The 16689-nt window shown below is 45.8% G+C and overlaps 2 protein-coding genes across 4 annotated transcripts; both read left to right on the forward strand.

Moving 5' to 3' along the window:
- The first annotated feature begins 5792 nt into the window (after positions 1-5792).
- Positions 5793-10726, forward strand: LOC101075033 (uncharacterized). 2 transcript variants are annotated; one of them, XM_011613106.2, is made up of 13 exons: positions 5793-5867; positions 6142-6286; positions 6377-7837; positions 7925-8064; positions 8222-8426; positions 8537-8641; positions 8732-8919; positions 9020-9161; positions 9331-9957; positions 10036-10115; positions 10198-10303; positions 10382-10447; positions 10580-10726. In XM_011613106.2, exons 1-13 carry the CDS (start codon positions 5862-5864, stop codon positions 10627-10629), a joined length of 3321 nt encoding a protein of 1106 aa, XP_011611408.2. In that variant the 5' UTR covers positions 5793-5861; the 3' UTR covers positions 10630-10726. The 2 variants fall into 2 exon arrangements, 1 of the variants encoding a protein (XP_011611408.2); XR_003891645.1 differs by lacking the exon at positions 10580-10726 and having other exon boundaries at positions 10036-10113.
- Positions 10727-10873: 147 nt separating this feature from the next.
- Positions 10874-15911, forward strand: LOC105416211 (uncharacterized). 2 transcript variants are annotated; one of them, XM_029851074.1, is made up of 11 exons: positions 10874-11591; positions 11825-11973; positions 12078-12240; positions 12986-13366; positions 13436-13717; positions 13801-13824; positions 13904-14005; positions 14095-14125; positions 14619-14668; positions 14747-14781; positions 15533-15911. In XM_029851074.1, the coding sequence occupies exons 1-11, from the start codon at positions 11522-11524 to the stop codon at positions 15614-15616; spliced, it is 1371 nt and encodes a 456-aa protein (XP_029706934.1). In that variant the 5' UTR covers positions 10874-11521; the 3' UTR covers positions 15617-15911. The 2 variants fall into 2 exon arrangements, with proteins under 2 accessions (XP_029706934.1, XP_029706935.1); XM_029851075.1 differs by lacking the exon at positions 13801-13824.
- Positions 15912-16689: the final 778 nt, after the last annotated feature.

Below are 16689 nucleotides of genomic sequence, written 5' to 3' on the forward strand. Positions count from 1 at the left end.
AGAATCACCTGGTACCCCTGTGTTGGGTGTATTCTGAGCTCCCTTTTCCCTGAATGCTTTATGGTAGAGTGGCTACATTGGTGCCGGCATACAGGCAGGAATGTTTATGTCGGCCTTTGAAGCTAAAACACATCCGAGAACGTTTCAGCTGTTCAGAGATGCTGAGAAATTGAACTGCACAGCTGCTGAGACCTTGGGCATGTTCCACATCTCAGGTGTGGCACAATAACGCCACCTGCCAGGACCGGAAGAGGCCCAGAACCAGGCGGTCCAAGTTTATTCCTTGATGTTAGTTATAAATCTAATGGGTCTGTTGGACCCATCTGTTTCAACCCCGTTCTTTCAGATTTAATCCATAGAGATGAAGATGCGTGTTCATCTATGTGTGATGGCAGACCCCTGTTAATCTGGAGTAATCTGGTAGAGTGGTCGGGGTGTGTAGTATTATACCCTCCTCCAATTCAATGCCTTCCACTCTTTTTAAAAAACACATTTTATCCTAATAAAATGGTTTTAAAGGGCTGTATTCAGTGGAACTAAATATGTTCAAGAACTCCAGCCAAAAAATAATCCATAATCAAATATCTAAAGCCCCAATTGAATAAAAGCCACACTGTTGTGTTTATGATAGCATGATCCCTTCAATAGCCTTGCAGTGATTCTAATTTGCATGATGGATAATTTTAAGAAATCATTAAGACTTGCTTGTGCTGAATTTCCAAATCAAAGAATTTCATTCCTGGCAAAGATGCTGAAAGGAACCTGGACCTCTCACTTGTCTTCCTCTTCTCTGACCTCTCTGGCTGTAAGTTGCTTTGGACAAAAGCATTAATTAAATCACCTAAATGTAAATATTTTTCATCTCACACACCTTGTGTGAGGCTGAAGCACACCTGTAGGCAGGAAGCAATAATGACACTCTTCCTGGAGAGGCCACGCAGCTGAACGGGCAACCGTGTCATCGCTATTGTTCGCTCTGCATCGCTGTTGTGGCTCATTCGGCACACGGAAGACATGCTGCTGCTGCTGCTGAAGGAAGCTTGGAGGGAAAAGGAATCGAGACATCCAGAGAGATTTAGGGTGACCGTGTGTGACCCAGCAGCAAGGCAGAGACTGGGAGAGATTTCATTATTGCATCGTTCCAGCTTTACTGTGCTGGTGCTTCAGATATAACAAGCCTGGGTGTATCTTATAGGACTAGGAACGTTCCATTCCCACCAGCCATTTCTCTAGCCGAGCCAACACAGGCTGCACTGATTGGCTTTATGGACCACTGGACCTTTTCCAGAGTGAGGCCAAGGTGTGCCAGCTCAAACAGACAGAGACAAGCTCCAAGTGATCAGAACTCCAGCCGTGGCTTCACACAGATGCTGGAAATATGTGGGATTACCTGAAAATTGAAAAAATATATTTCAATATTCCTCCACCGTGTCTTTTCCTGAGGCATAAATACATAAACCAAAAGAAGACAAACAATTGTCTAAAAACTGTGACCAAATTAACATGCACTTCTTGAGTACTGTAATTTCCAATGTGTCTGTCCATTTTGGCTCTAAAGAGAGAAGAGGGAGAAAGATGATGGGGAAAAGAAACTATGTGTTAGGCTCCAGGGTTTGGGGTGTGAAGGTTTTCAGAATGTTCCTGAGCCAACATTGTGTGATCGGACCTGTGGAGACAATCAGGGGTTCCTGCATCAGCTACTCCAAAGGAAACTGAATAACCAGCTTAGATCTGAAACAGACTCTCTGAATAAGACATAATAGACTCATGAAACTGAAATTTGAACGAAGACACGTCTTTCTGCCCCACGGCTACAGAGGGCCCGGGGTTAACATCACTATGGCAACATTGAGAAAGAACAGGCGATTATAGATCAATGAATCACGACAAGCTTTCAGTCCTATCGATGCAGAAATACAGACAGCAAAGATGTCACACAGTCTACAAGCTTCTGACTGACTAACTGGGTCAGACAGAAGCAGCAGAGCCACTCAGCAGGTCTCTACGGTCACGTTGAGGTTAGACGACGACATGAAGGTGAGACATAACATGGCAGATAGCGGACACGCCCCGCTGAAGCCGCTCAGCAGCTGCAGGCCTGGGAACGCTGGCAGATGGGTTTTCTGCTCCACACTCGCAGAAGAAAAGCTGCTCCCACAATCGGAGAGACAAATCCGTGCTTGGTTTGGGGCCAAATTCTTACGCTCAAAGAGTGCGCAGCCCTGGCGCCCATGGACCGCGAGAAGGGCCGCGTTAGCAATGCGCACCAACAAGCTGTTTACAGATGTTCAAATGAAGCTCCTGGGGAAAGAAACCCCCTCCCAGAAGTGAAACGTGAGGGAGAATCCATCACATTTGGGACTGCTTTGCTGCATCTGTACAGGAAAGGCCTCCTTGTGCCTGCTACACTGGGATCATGGCTGAGGAACTCAGCTCCAAGGATTCCATGGCCACAGTTTGATTCCATTCTCCGCTGCCCGGCGTGCTGCTGTGCATGGGAGCATCTGCTCCGACAGACGGCTCACTGAGTCGAATAAACACCGGAGCGCAGATGCCGAACCATGTGAAAGTGCGTTGCCCTGATTCTCTGAAGTCAGCACACGTTTGCTTCACATGAGGATAAAGGAAAATGAGAATGTGGAAGCTCTCGGGTTGGTTCCCAGGTCTGTTTCCTCTACGTGGCTGCTCACCGTTTATAGATGCGACCTTCAACACTGCGGCGTGAACGGTTTGAGGCCCCAATGTGACCCTCGTGCGCACTAGAGGCACACGAGCGTGAAGGTGAGGTCCTTTAATAGCTGTCTTCATGACTGCCTGTCCTAACGTCTGTGGTCTTTCCCGTGTGGACAAGAGCAAGTCAAGATGATTCTTTCATAGTTTGCTAAGATGTTGATAGATTTGTATCGTTGGAGGATGATTGACTTTGAGGTTCACGTTCCCTTTGTTTTTTTAAGCAGTTGTCTCTTCATAAGGATGAGTTTCTGGAAGCTCCTCAGCTCCTCTCGGAAGAGACGAGACGAGTCAAAAAGAGTTATTGATGTCCTTGAAAATGTGAGGAGAATAGTGATAAAAACGTCAAGAGAAGAAGATACAGTCGTGAAGCATTAGGAAGGGAAGCGCGTGTGATTGATGCGGGAGAGGAGAGAGTAGACAGGTGAGTAGGGTTTAAAAAAGACAGGAGGGTGTGGTTAGCATGATGAGTTCTGCCTTCTCAGCTCTTGAAACTTATATTATATATTATTGCCTGGCATTAGCGTTGTTGCCTCACAGCAAGTACATCTTGGGTTCGAATCCCCCCCATTCTTCCCTCAGGCTACTGAAGCCTCCTCCCACTGTCCATAGACAGGAACTTTGGGGATATTGGAATTGGCTCTTCTAAATTCACATGAATGAGAGCCCGAATGGTTGTCAAGGTCAGGCAGCTTTGGTCGCTCATTCAAGCTTTATTACGTTACAGCTCGAATCCTCGAACGGTGGAGTGTTTCTCGACATTTAGGACCTCGTGGTGAGATGGAGATCCCCTCTTCAGGGTCTCTTCGTCCCTGGACTTCACATCTCCATCAGGCAGACTTTCTTCTCAACCCCAACCTGCAGTGAAACACTGATCAATGAATGTTACTTTCTTCCATTAAAAAAGGCGTTGAAAAAGATCCAAATGTAACAGGAAGAGTCACAAAAACACACAAATGTACTATAACTATACTGAAACTATACTTAATATGACTGTGGTGATATGAGGGCTATGTAGAAGCACAAATGGTGCAAAAGTTCAAGATCTTGGCCTCAGTCATTTTAAAATATTTCCTTTTAAAAAAAAACCCACATAATATAGACAATAAGTGCAGCGAATTGTGGAGAGCAACTCATGTATGTCTTTATAGTGATACCAGGTGGACAATGGAAAAGGAGTGTGTGTGTGTGTGTGTGTGTGTGTGTGTGCAGGAGGAGCAGCTTTAAACACTCTTTTTGGTGTGGAGGAAAACTGCAGCATGTGAGTTCATGTCCAAATGCATTTTAATTCGAGGTTTTCCACCCTCTCGAGCCACGATCGGTTTCAACAACACGGGTGTGAAACGGCCTGAAAGAAGTGACCTCACGTGTGTCACAGTGGAGACGATGGGAGAATCCCAGAGACTGAAGGCGCGGCGAGACTAAACTAGAGTGGGCAGCAAATCTACGCTTAAACGGCCGTAAATCTCAGCTGAATGTGAAATCCTTCACCTCCTGGGAAAACTCATTCTAACCCTAACCCTGATTGGAAAGAAACGAGGTGCAGTGACAGAGCAGAAAGAAGATGAAAACTAAGGCTCAACATAGTGTGTTGCAGTAGATGAAATAAGATAAAGATAAAATAAGTTCTTAATACGCATCACGATGCAGGATGGGCTCGTCAGCCAATGCTTGCCTCACTGCGAGGAAGAAATCGTAAAAACATAATTATATCTACTCTGAAAGTGCTGTTCAGGTTTAGAGAAAAGAGAATGTCAATATTAGAGCGGAAAGACAAAGAGAAGACATTGAAAAGCTAAGGAGAGACGATGCCCTCTCCATTCTGAGCAGCAAGAGCTCCCATTTAAATGCATGATACAGAAGAAGCCTGGGCCATGTGCTAAGATCACGTCCTCCCCTTTGAGAAGTAATTGATCCATGTCTGGATATAGAGTCTCCATTTGAGTTCAGTCAATTATAATAAAGCGTGTTTCTTCTGAAAGCGCGATCGCTCAGTGTGGTGAGAGGTGATTAATGATGAATATAAATTGGATTAAAAACAGGACTATGGCTCTGTAAAAGGATTCAAAGAAAGGAAAATGCAAGAAACTAAAAGAATGGAAATGTGGATAAAACTTTAACTTTGGGCTTAATGAAAACTATAAGCATGTTTTCAATCATTCACCCATGCAACTGAACCAGCATTCAAAAAAAGGTTAAGTAATTAGAAATGAACACGTTATTAAAACGTTCTTACAAAGAGTATTGGTGTAAACTACACTGCAAATATTTAGATTTGAAGCTATAGAATTATCTTGTTGAATATAACCCAAAGATGATTTTCAGAAAACATTTTTAAGAAAGAAGGAAAGAGTAAAGGCTGAAATCTAGTAATGATTTAATAAACTTCAGCTGTTCTAAAACCTGTGTGGAATTTATTGGCGAGGTCGGACGTGATGCTGAGTTCCTCGTCAATACCTCCCTCTAGTGGCGATAAAGTGTAGCTACAGCCAGAGAGAAAATAGACTCAAGACCTTTGGAGGGAGAGAGCTTCTATATTCAATTCAGGGGAAATTAGATTTTAACATTATTTTGTTCTCATTAAGTCCTTCCTCCATCCCATTAATACCAGTTTGTAATATGAGCACATGAGGTCACTGTTCAACTGTGCAAATGGTTCACGTGTTTACCCAGGAGATTCTATTTAATCGAGGTTTGTATAGTCTGGATCACTTCTCAAACATGCAAAGAAAAATCTATAAACTGCATCAAATCAACTTATTCCCAACGAAGAAGTTCCCCGGGACGTCATCAGTGACCAGCAGCATCCTCGTTGATAATCCCAGAATAAGAGACATTCACCTGCGTTCATTAAAGATGAGTCTCCTGAATCATCAGCCAAACACCATTTTAGGTTCCTTAAACAAAAGGCCGCATCATTTATCCTTAGTTTCACTCTTCCTCTCAGTCTGCTGCCATGACGCTACCCTGCGATGACGACATCGAGAAGCCCCTGGCTGCGGTATACAAACGGGGCGGGGCTCAACGTGGGCGGGGCTCAACCATTCGAGCCCGCCCCCACACTCGCACACATTGAGCCGTAGAAGAAGAAAAGCAGTAGAGCGAAGAAGAAGTTGTTTACATATGTCGATATGAAGGTAAGCAAGTCTTTCATTTTTGGTTCTCCTGTTCTATTTTAACATTTGTGATTGAAGGATAAGGGCGCAAGTGGCATGATAAAGCAATTTAATTTATGAGAAAGCAATTTAATTTTATGATAAAGCAATTTTACACCGTGTCGGTAGTAGATGGACTTCGATGGTTTTGCTACATTTGCTGTGTTGGTGGAGGAAAACATTGCTGGTGTTTTTGTCTTTCCGGTGCCTAATTGCCATGCCTTTAACCTATATTAACCTATATATTCATATGTAGAGACACATCAGCGTGCTCGCTGACGGTGACATTCCAACAGCCAAGAAATTCAGTGGACTTTTCCACTGTCCGTACTGTAAGTACAAGGGTGCAAAATATATAATCGACTACCATATCAAAGGACACTCTTCAGTCAAACACAGAGGTGCTTATCGTCCACATTACTCATTTCTTTTGTACATTATCTATATGTTTTTAAAGTGAGCATTTTATTTCTTTCATTTGTCTCTTTCAGAATTCACAGTGATCAAGTGTGGCTTAAGTTGCCGTAGCGTATCACATTTTCATTGCTGCTATTGTGCAGCAACAATAGTCAACAGATCGCAGTTTGTCAAGCATTTAGCCTTCCATCAGGAGCAGGAGCACGCTGTAGCTGATGTGGAGCACCCAGAGGGCCCCATGAAGCATCCAGTGGCTCCTATGAAGCATCCTGAAGCTCCTATGGAGCATCCTGAAGCTCCTATGGAGCATCCTAAAGCTCCTATGAAGCATCTTGAAGCTCCTATGGAGCATCCTGAAGCTCCTATGGAGCATCCTGAAGCTCCTATGGAGGTACCTGAGGTCCCTGTGGTGCATCCCGAGGCTCCACCAGAGCACCCACAGACCCCCATAGAGCATGCACAGGTCCTGGGAAAGTACTCAGAGATCCCTCACACATCACCAGCATGCCACACTATACAGTTAAATCCGAGTAAATTCTTAATCACTTGTCCTCACTGCCGAGTGAAACTATACAAAAAAAACTTCAAGACACACTGCAAGAGGAAACACACATTTCACTTTGAGACAGTGTCCAAAGACAGATTTTTGAACTGCGAGTGTGTGGATGCCACAAATGGTGTGTTTGCAGTCGAGGAATCGTTCTGTGGTTCAGGAACACCCATTCATGTAGTAAAGAACAGCAGGGGGGCGACGCAGAAGGTAATGTGTGAAGTGGAGCAGTGTCGTCTCAACAGTGACCTGGCTCTAAGGAGTGGGATGCTGCTTTATGAGTGCCACCATATAGGCTCTTTATTCTACTGCCCATGTCCTCACAATCAAATTGTCACACTGACAGAAGGGACATTAGAAACAATGGTGGAGAATAAATGGTTTGGTGAGGAGTCCAAGGCCAGTCTGCTGCGTTGTCAACAAAAGGCAGATGCAGAGGGCGTGCCCCTGTCTGTGCAGCTGACTGTTGGGGGGCCGCCATCACATATACACATTTCTGTTTATGAGCCAATTATTACGTACTACAGTAGGCTGGGAAGAGTGATTGTATCCTATGACACACAAGAGAACAGCTGGCATTGTCCCTGCTGTGTAGAAAGACAGCCATGCAAACACAAAGGTGTTGCCAAATGGCATCTCTTTGCCACAAAGAGGGAGCTTTTTCAGAAGGCGAGGTGCCCGGAGACAACCAACCCACCCCGGAACGCCACCGCTGGAAATCCAAGTGAATGTAAAGAAGACGCTTATCCACCAGACGATAAAACTATTGGGAGGATGCTGAACTATCTGCTCACCAATAAAACGCTCCCAGCAGAACTACCTCAGGCTCTCATCGAGCTGTCAAGAGAGGGAAAAACACAGGACAGCTTTCCCAAGCACCTGATCCCGAAGGAAACCAACTGTGCGGAATGTGAATACACGCTGAGTGACCAACAGCTGGTCACGTCAGAAGGGAAGATCCTGACAAGCACGGGCGCGGTGGAAGGTTGGTACCACCACGGTCCTTTCTGTCCTGTAAGTGAGCTCATCTTCAATGACATGCAGGCGATGACCATGTTTGGGCTGTTTTTAGGGATATCGACGTACAGGAGGTCGTGTCTGAACTGTGGCCTGATGTACAGGTATCAGGAGTGGGAGGATGGCTTCCATAACTTTGACGACCACATACTCCTGTCGCTGCACTTGTGCCTGATATTTAGGAACGCTTTACAGGTGACAGCATGTCATTCAAAAGGGCTTGTTCTACATTAGGCAGGAGTTTGCTCAAAAAAGGATGACGTTAAGTCGTTATTGAGCATTCCTGTAAAACAACAAGTGTGACTTACATTTTGAAATAACAGGTTGCTCCCGTTTCTGATCATTTTTTCAGACAGGTGTGGAGATCAGTAAAATCATCCAAATCATCGAGGCAACAGAGGGGGTGTCCTTTCCACCAGAGGAGAGGGTTCTTCAGGCCTATCTTCACTTCGAGGCCCTTAGCAACCACGACTACACGTATAGTTGTGTATCATGTGGATACAGCCCAGCTGTTGTTGTCATGGATGTTCACAAGAACGGCGTCTTCGATGTGCCGGGTGAGTTGACAGGTCATTCAAACGTGAACATAATCTTAACCCTGCTTAGTTATTTTGTTGTTTTCAATTTAAAAAGTTGTGCAATGAACGACCAGCTATTCTTTTACCAGTGTGCGACCTTCAGAGCGCTCCCGAGGACTACGATGGTCGCGTGGACATTGTCACTTTTTGGGGTGCTGTGGCCACAGAAATGATCAGTCACGGTTTCATTGCGTGTAAGTGATTTAAAAACAAACGAGCAGTTGGAACGAGTGATTTTGAGAGTGAAAACTATCCATGTCTGATGGTCACATCTGCTCACCAAGCTGGTCGGAAGAACCCTTTTGTTGTGCCGCTCAGCTACCACCACTGGTCCCCGTGGATCGGCTCACACACCAGACGGTCAAATTTAGTCTTGAACACCGAGTTTGAAAAAAATAAACTCCCCGGCGGTTCAGAGGAAGATGAGCCTGTTGATGAAGAGCGGCTAACTGATGCGCTTGGGAACCTGAAGGTGAATTAGTTGATGCAAAATCCACTGACTAAAAACACACCTAGGCTTTATTAGCAATATGATCATCGACAGCACTGACCTTAATGTTTGTCCACAACAGGTAGAGGAAGTCAGGACACTGTGCGAACAGTGTGGCGTGGATAACCACGGCTCCAAGATGGAGCTCGTGGTCAGGCTGTGGAAGAAGATGTCAAATAGAGCCATCTACAACAAACTGTTGGAGAAGGTGTGGGGGGCCTCCGGTAAGTGACACAGTGGTTAGTTAGGGTAGTTAAAGGTGGTTTTACCTCAATACATTCCGTTGTGTTGCAATTGTGACAGCATCTTTTCGTAGCTATACAGGTTCAACATAAATGCTAAAAATGTCAATATAATCTTATTCATGCTAAGATGTTCTCTGTTGTCTTCCAGGTAATTGGGCTGTGATCACGTGTCCATGTGGGATTGTGTATTCATTGAAATTCAACCTTAGAACAGAGAGTCCGCGCGACTTTGTTGATCTTTTACTGTCATGGAAACACTTCCCCAACGTAACGGTCTGTGACTATGCGGGCGCTCTGGCTCTGCACGCCAACCGCAGGCAGCCTGGAATCTTTGGGCTTTTCCAAGGAAGGTTACTGGATCCGACCCCACAGAACATCAAGCAGGTCTCAGACGGCAGCGTTCATGTAAACTTGCCTTGGCTGAAGAGTCCTAAGATGCCGTCTGACACGGCCGGCCACCCACTCACTGGGTGCTCGCAGCATTTGTCCTTGAGCGGCACGAGCGAGGCCCAAATGGACCTTCTGAGACAGCTGGAGCTCGTGCCCGAGCTGGTGGGTTCTGTCAGCAGCCGGCGTGTGGAGCAGCTGTTTTTGTGGGTGAGAGAAAAGAACAACTCTCTGAAGACGATGACGCCCTCAACGCATTTATTTCTACAAAGAAATCTTCTTCACCACCACAATATGGAAAAGAACAAAAGCGCCGTGGAGCGGTACAGCGAGATTGTGCCTGCGGACGTGGAGATGCAGTGGGACGACCATGGGCGGCTGGTCTTGGGTATGCTCTTCTTTTACTTGATGTTTGTGCCCATTTACTGTCTTGATCCACTTTAGACATGTTTACATTTTTCCATAGGTCATTCCCTTTTTCCTGGGAAGCCAAGCAGACGAAACGGAAAAGTGCATCAGGCTCCAGCCAAGAAGAGCCTCAAGGGTGTGAGTCTTCGCTAGGCTTTGTACGGCCTGATGATCTGATCTCAAAGACCCACATTAAGACCTTTTCTTTGTCTTCCACCAGCTGCAGTCGCAGATCTTGGATGAGACCGAGAGTCCGGCCGAGCACGTAGCCGTGGCGGGCAACACCAAGCTGACTCGCTCGGGAGTTTTGAGCCAACTACCTGCCGGTAATCCTTTTAAACAGTTTTGCTTTTGTCAATGAGGTTTGAGCAGTTTATATTTAGCGTATTAATGTCTTATTACAGGGCAATGCAACGATCCAGCGGTGCATCGTTCTGCCTGTGCTCGTCCCCGGACACCAGATCCTCTCTGTAAATACTTTCCCGTTTTTCTTTGTTCGGATTCAGCCCATTTTAAAAACGGAATCCTTCCATATTCAGCTTCTGGGCGTTTCTGCGTGCAGATGCTGAAGTTTTATGTGCTTGTTCTTCCTCTTTGTCCAGACACTTTGCTCTTATCCTCTCCTCTGGACCCGGGAGGACGCTTGGCGTGAATGATCGGCTGGTTCGATACGTTTTCACCTGCTGACTGTCTCTACTGGATGTCTCTCTGTTACGCACTGAAAGGAATAAAAAACCAAACATTTCTGAGCTGCGTTTCTGTCTGAATACAGCTGGAGGTCCACTTGTCCAGTTTTGAGTCCGTGTTTCACTGCCCTCACATCTCGGCAGCTTCCCTGAGGTTGTTAAACACCTACACACACGGTGGAGCTGAAGCACCATGAGAGCAGCTGTGAAGGCTCACAAACATCAAAGCATCATTCCTAAGTCATTCACAGGGGGTTTAAATAAAAGACAAACCTGTTTTCTCAAAAGAAATTCATTTTGCTACCAGACCTTGTCCAGAATCGATGTGAATGTTGATGTGAAGTTTTTTATAAAGCATATAAAGTCAATGAGAGTACGCAATATTTAAGGGCTCCATACGAAACCCAAATTCTCTAAAATTCTCTTTTGAGGCAGGTAAATCTGATTGGCTCAACATAGACACGCGCATACTTCCTCTATGTATGTGTAGATATTTACATTACAATAATATAGTGTGGAGAATTTGTGAACATTTAAACCAAGAGAAAATGTGCGATGAAATCTATTGGTTTAAGAGTTAGTAGTCAGACAAGCTTTACCCCTGACAGACCATAATTCAGCACAAACCTACATCTAAACACTGTCAGTTCAGGTGTGTCAGCGAGGTTTGTGGTATTAAATGCTGCTGAGCCGGTGGACTCTAAAAAAGGAAATGTGTTTATAGTTTCTACTTCCCTCACTGCTCTGTCTTCAAGAGGATGTAAAACGTATTAAGAAAACAGAGAGAGAGAGAGAGAGAGCAGGTCCTGGCTGCCGGGCGCTCTTTCACTCCAACCATTCAGTCGTTTTCTGTCAAAGATGCAGCTTGTGGGGACGGAACATTGGCTGTGGATCTCTACCCTCCTGCTGACCTCTGTGCGCCTGCGGGGTACGTATCGGTCCACTTCAATACTCGCTGATTTCAGAAGTGGCTAAAAAAAAAAAGGGGATTAACAGCTGCGTCTGTGTGGCAAACACAACAGGAGAGGAAATGTCATCATGGGTGAAGCAGCGTTTTTTGTGTGGAAATGTAACACACATTGAAGTTTTTGCTTTTTAACGCTGTGTTCTGCTTCAGGAGTGTGTGAGGCTCCATTCAACACCTTTGTCTGTCTTGGCCAGGAGGACTATCGGCTTCCACTTCCTCTCCTGCGCTTCCAGCACCTGAACTCAGCATCTATTCGAGGTCAGAGGATGCGGTGGTGCTGGCCTGCAGGGCCCCACAGGGACAGCAGGGGGTCCTCTTCATGTTGTACCGATATGATGCGAAGGTATCCTCAACCGTGCGTGACTTTCTCCGTGTGTGTATCCCTCACGGCGATTCGGACCCCAGACTTTGACTTCTTTGTGTCTCGTTCCTTCCATTTCCACTCAGGTGGACTCCCAGGAGCTGCAGTCCGGGGCGGAAAAGGTCTACTTCTCTGTGAGGCTTTTGCAAGGGGATTCAGCCCAGTTTGAACTCTTCTGCTGTCTGTACAAGAGCAAAGACGGTCGCTACAGCGCCTTTAGTCCATATTTGCAGCCAGAGCGGCAAAAAGGTGCCTATAATATTTTATTTGTATCCTCTAAACCTCTTGGATAAAAATCAGTCTGTCTGAATGTTACATGCAGACAGAGAGATGCTGCCGTCTGTTGCTCCACGAGTGACTCAAAGCGTCACAAAGCTTTTGTTACGTTAATCTGTTAACCAGTCGTTCTCCGTCTGGGGTAAAATAATAAACACACCCTTCCGCTTCTCTCAGCCTAAAAATGACACCACAGCTTGTAGGTGCGCTCTGTGGTCTCCTTTTGTCCTCCGCTCAGTGTGTGTGTGTGTGTGTGTGTGTGTGTGCAGGGGTAGCCACATCCTGCCCTGCATGAAACACGCACACATATTCCTATCTTTGTGGGGACTTTCATTGATATAATACATTCCCCAGCTCCCAACCCTAATCCTTACAATTGACTGCCTAACCCATAAACCTGATTCAACCCTCCAAGTTCAAACCATGGCTCAACCCTCTAACAGTCTTTTGAAGTTGCTGGACCCAGGGAAATTGTCTCGAATGAGGATTTTTGGTACTTCATTTGTTGTATATGTGAGGACACACACACACACACACACACACACACACACACACACACACACAGGTGTGAACTCACCACTTCCATATTTGTCGCAGCGAGTTCAACCACGAAAATGGTAGACTGTGGTAGAAAGTGACAAGAACAAGGTTTGGTGGTGTCGATGTCCTAACAGACGAGACATGAAGCTAAACCCTTTTTTCCCCTCATTTTCTCCAGACCCCACCCGGTTCACCCCCGTTCTCCCTGCCCCGGTCCTGTCGGTGCAGCCCTCCTCCAGTGTAGTAGCACATGGAGATGTGCTCTCCTTCCGCTGCTCCATGCCCTCCCCCCCTCCACAGTCCCAACAGCAGTCTCGGAATTACAACAAACCCATTACCTTCTTTCTGCTGCGGACTGAGGAGAGAACCGGACTGACATCCGCTGTCCCCCAACCTCCGGCCGGTCAGGTGTCCTCTCCTCATCTCCAGCCGGGGGTCTTCAGCGTGGGGCCAGTGGAGGGGCAGGAGGGGGGCGAGTACGCCTGCCTCTACCAGGTCACTAAAAAGCAGGGTTTGGTTAATTCAACCGTCAGTAACAAGATTTGGATCGTCGTTAAAGGTGAGAGCAAAGATCCCTTTTCCTGCCTCGTTAGTGTGCACATCACCGTGACAGCTGCACTGTCCACAGACCCGTTGCCCACGCCGACGCTCGTCCTCCAGCGGCAGAAAGAGGTGTGGCGTTTGCTGTGTGCTGGCTCTCCCTCGTACCCTGGTGCAGTGTTCTCTCTGTACCTGGGCAACGACCAGCCTCCCGTTGCCACGCACAGCGCTGAGCGTATCCACCATCAGGTCTCCTTCTCTATTCCAGTGCAGGACATGTCTGAAGGCTTATACTGGTGCCAGTACAGAGTGCTACTGGGAAAGACCTGGAGCCACTCTGGCCGCAGTGTTCCGTTGGTTATAACCAGAGGTAAACCATGAAAGCATGTGTATTGTCCCCATAAATGGAGTGCAACTAGTATTCAGAATTGGATTATTTTAATGTGCTTTCAGGATTTCCCCCCCGGTCGCCCTCAGGTACTGTCCCGTAGCGTTAGAGCCGGGTTCCATCATGGCTGTCTGACCACATGCTTGTCTGCCTGTCACCTGTGTGCAGATGAGTCTGCCGTGGACTGGCCCCTTGTCCTGGGCTCTTTCTCTGCTGTCACGTTGATCCTCTGCTCAGTGCTAGTTGTGGCTATGGTCGTGCACAGAAAAGGTATCAGGGAGCTTCGGCTTTAACGTTTTGATGCCATCGTGATGTCCTTCCTGTGACATACGTCATTTTCTCTCCTGTCCCTTTCAAAGCTAAAGCAGCGGCAAAGGAAAAGAAGCAAAGGTACTATTTTCTTTCTCTTTTCCTTGTTTTAAAACGTTCACTGAAATCATTGGATGAAGACAGTCATTGTAACCTTGAGTCTCCTCCTCTCATATGGTGCTCCTGCCATGGCACGTCACCTAAGCCGCCATCTTAATGAGCTAACGGTAGCTACGGTAGCATGTTGAAATACAGAAGGAAGACTTGATGTTATCCCAGCAGTTGACCTGAGCAGCACAAGTCAACCGTGTCAGAGTCAGTTTAGTCAGGAGGGATGATGGAGGGGGGAGGAAAGAGACTTAGTGAACGTTCATTGGTTAGCGAGGTGCATGAGCTGCTATCGGACAACAAGCCAGACGGTGAAGCTAACTGCAGTGAGAAGAATCAGAGGAGGAGAGGAGTCACTGACAGAACAAGCAGACTTGAATATCTTCAAAAGAATTTGGCTCTGGTCAAACAGTTCAGTCAAACTGACGGATTGAAATTCAGATCATGTTTTGTGCTTCTGTTTCAGACAAGATGCAAAGTTTTGGTCTCGTCTTCATGGCCGGGACAACGTTGTTGGTACGTCTCTTCTATTTATTGTTGGCTGCGTAAAGACAGCAAAGCTGCGAGTGACTCACGCCACATCTGTGCTTGCAGACCTTCCAGGCAGGCGAGAAAGTTTCACATCTCAGGTAAACGTCTTTCTTTAGAATTCTTTAAAACGGAAACTTTGAGGTTGAGGTTGTTCTTCCTGTCCTCTTCTCCCTCCTCTTCTCTCACCCTGGTGTTTCTCCTGTACGTGAGGAACTATGTAAACATTCCTCTTCCTCTGCTGTAAACACACCTACACAAATATGCACGCTGATATGAACACTATGCACCCTGCCCCCACCAAATGAAGCCGCCTGCTGCTGATGCTCAAAGCGCCTCATTAGCGGTGTTGCGCGTGCGACGGCGCGGATGATGCGTTCACTTCTCGGCGTTCGCTCAGCAGCTTGAAGGGGCGCTCGCCGTGGTGAGAAGTCTCCCCTCTCTGTTGTAGGCAGCTGCTAGGAGGACAGGAACGACAGATGGTGGGGGGGGTTAAAGCAGCCATGGTGAAGGTGCGACAGCATCAAACACACATTTGATCAGAGGGGTTCCAGGCTTCGCAGTGTTCTGCCGTCATTTCCATTTATCTGTCCCAGAATAATGTTTGTTCTGGACAAAACTGCCCAAAAGCAGGTTTTCCTCTCGTTTTTGGCAAATGGTAGAACTTTTTTTTTTAACCTGCGAACTAACCTCCAGCAGCCTCAGTTCCTCAGAGAAGAGAACTAATCTTCATTATCACGAGTGACTCTTGCTCTCATGGAGACTTTTAAAGCCCATATCTAATGTTTTCTATTATTTTTATCTCATGAATTATTTCTCGCAGTAGCATCTTTACTACCTTTTTTTTTGCAGGAATGGGCCACAGAAGCAGCACCCAGATCTCCTTTATGGAACTCTCTAACCACGTTCACGACCCCAATCCAGCCTGTCCATTGATCCTCTCTCTATCACCCTCTCTCTCTTTGTGTTTGTACTTTATTGAAGTTTATCAGTGGATCAAAAGGACAGGAAAGAGAATTTCCTCACTTCCTTTTGTATGTAACAGTGAAATTTTACTGATTTAAAGGATCGCTGAGCCAGTGAGGCACATTCTTCTGCCTTTTTTTCTTTTAAATTCATTTTTAATTGTGACTAAACAGACATTAGTTTCTTTTTTGTTACAGTTAATGCTCTACTAAAAGCTCTTCGTTGCACATTTTTTTGCAGCCACAATAAATGATGACGTAAATAATGAAGACTGATCATTAGTGATGAGCTCTGGGGACTATTGTCACTATGTGTGATAATACCTGCTAATAAGGGGCAGGAAAAGACAAAGAAATCGACTTGACTTTATTAGTTCTGCCTCAAACTTTTCTATTTTTGTTTTTTCCATCTGTTTGCTGTTTCTTGGCTGAACTTTTGAATGTGTGACGCTTAGATTTTACTACTCATGGTCATCTGCAAAGACAACATATTTACTTCATTTACTTTAACATCTGTAAAGAAAAAATAGCATCTTGTTTGTGGTCTGTTGGGGTCTGGCTTTGGGTTTCTGAAAAGTGCCTACAGACAATTTTGTCACTAATAACAGACACTATATAAATAAACATTATTAGATTTGATATAGATGTAAAATATAGTAATATAGATGTATTGCAGAAGTCAAACCTCAATCAGTACCAGTTTGTGTGCATATACGCGCGCGCACACGCACACACACACGCACACAAACACACACGGATACAGTGACGTTCACGTGGTAGAATCGGTATGCTGTAGTTCGCCTTTATAGCCTGCAGAGGGCGCTGTTAATATAAAATTTGAGTGGCGTCCACGCTCCAGACTTAAACCTAAAACAAAAAGCCCATCTAGCATCTAATCTCAACTATCCAATATATGCAGATTATTTCAGCATTTGTATATTCACATTTTCTCTGTACGTTGTTGGTGGCAGTGCTGAAGACTTCTCTAAGTAAAGGTGGCACGGTGGCACCTCTCACCTGGTTATCTGGTTTTATGGTTCAATA

Source organism: Takifugu rubripes, chromosome 17 (genome assembly GCF_901000725.2).
Source record: "Takifugu rubripes chromosome 17, fTakRub1.2, whole genome shotgun sequence".
NCBI lineage: Eukaryota > Metazoa > Chordata > Actinopteri > Tetraodontiformes > Tetraodontidae > Takifugu > Takifugu rubripes.

What these genes read in the sequence shown, in the direction of transcription:
- LOC101075033 (XM_011613106.2), top strand. An exon ending in CCATGGGCGGCTGGTCTTGG is followed by an intron (nt 9,958 to 10,035) that starts GTATGCTCTTCT and finishes ATTTTTCCATAG; the next exon opens with GTCATTCCCTTTTTCCTGGG. An exon ending in CCAAGAAGAGCCTCAAGGGT is followed by an intron (nt 10,116 to 10,197) that starts GTGAGTCTTCGC and finishes GTCTTCCACCAG; the next exon opens with CTGCAGTCGCAGATCTTGGA.
- LOC105416211 (XM_029851074.1), top strand. Translation starts at nt 11,522, where the DNA reads ATGCAGCTTGTGGGGACGGAACATTGGCTGTGGATCTCTACCCTCCTG. An exon ending in GATTTGGATCGTCGTTAAAG is followed by an intron (nt 13,367 to 13,435) that starts GTGAGAGCAAAG and finishes CACTGTCCACAG; the next exon opens with ACCCGTTGCCCACGCCGACG. An exon ending in TCCGTTGGTTATAACCAGAG is followed by an intron (nt 13,718 to 13,800) that starts GTAAACCATGAA and finishes ATGTGCTTTCAG; the next exon opens with GATTTCCCCCCCGGTCGCCC.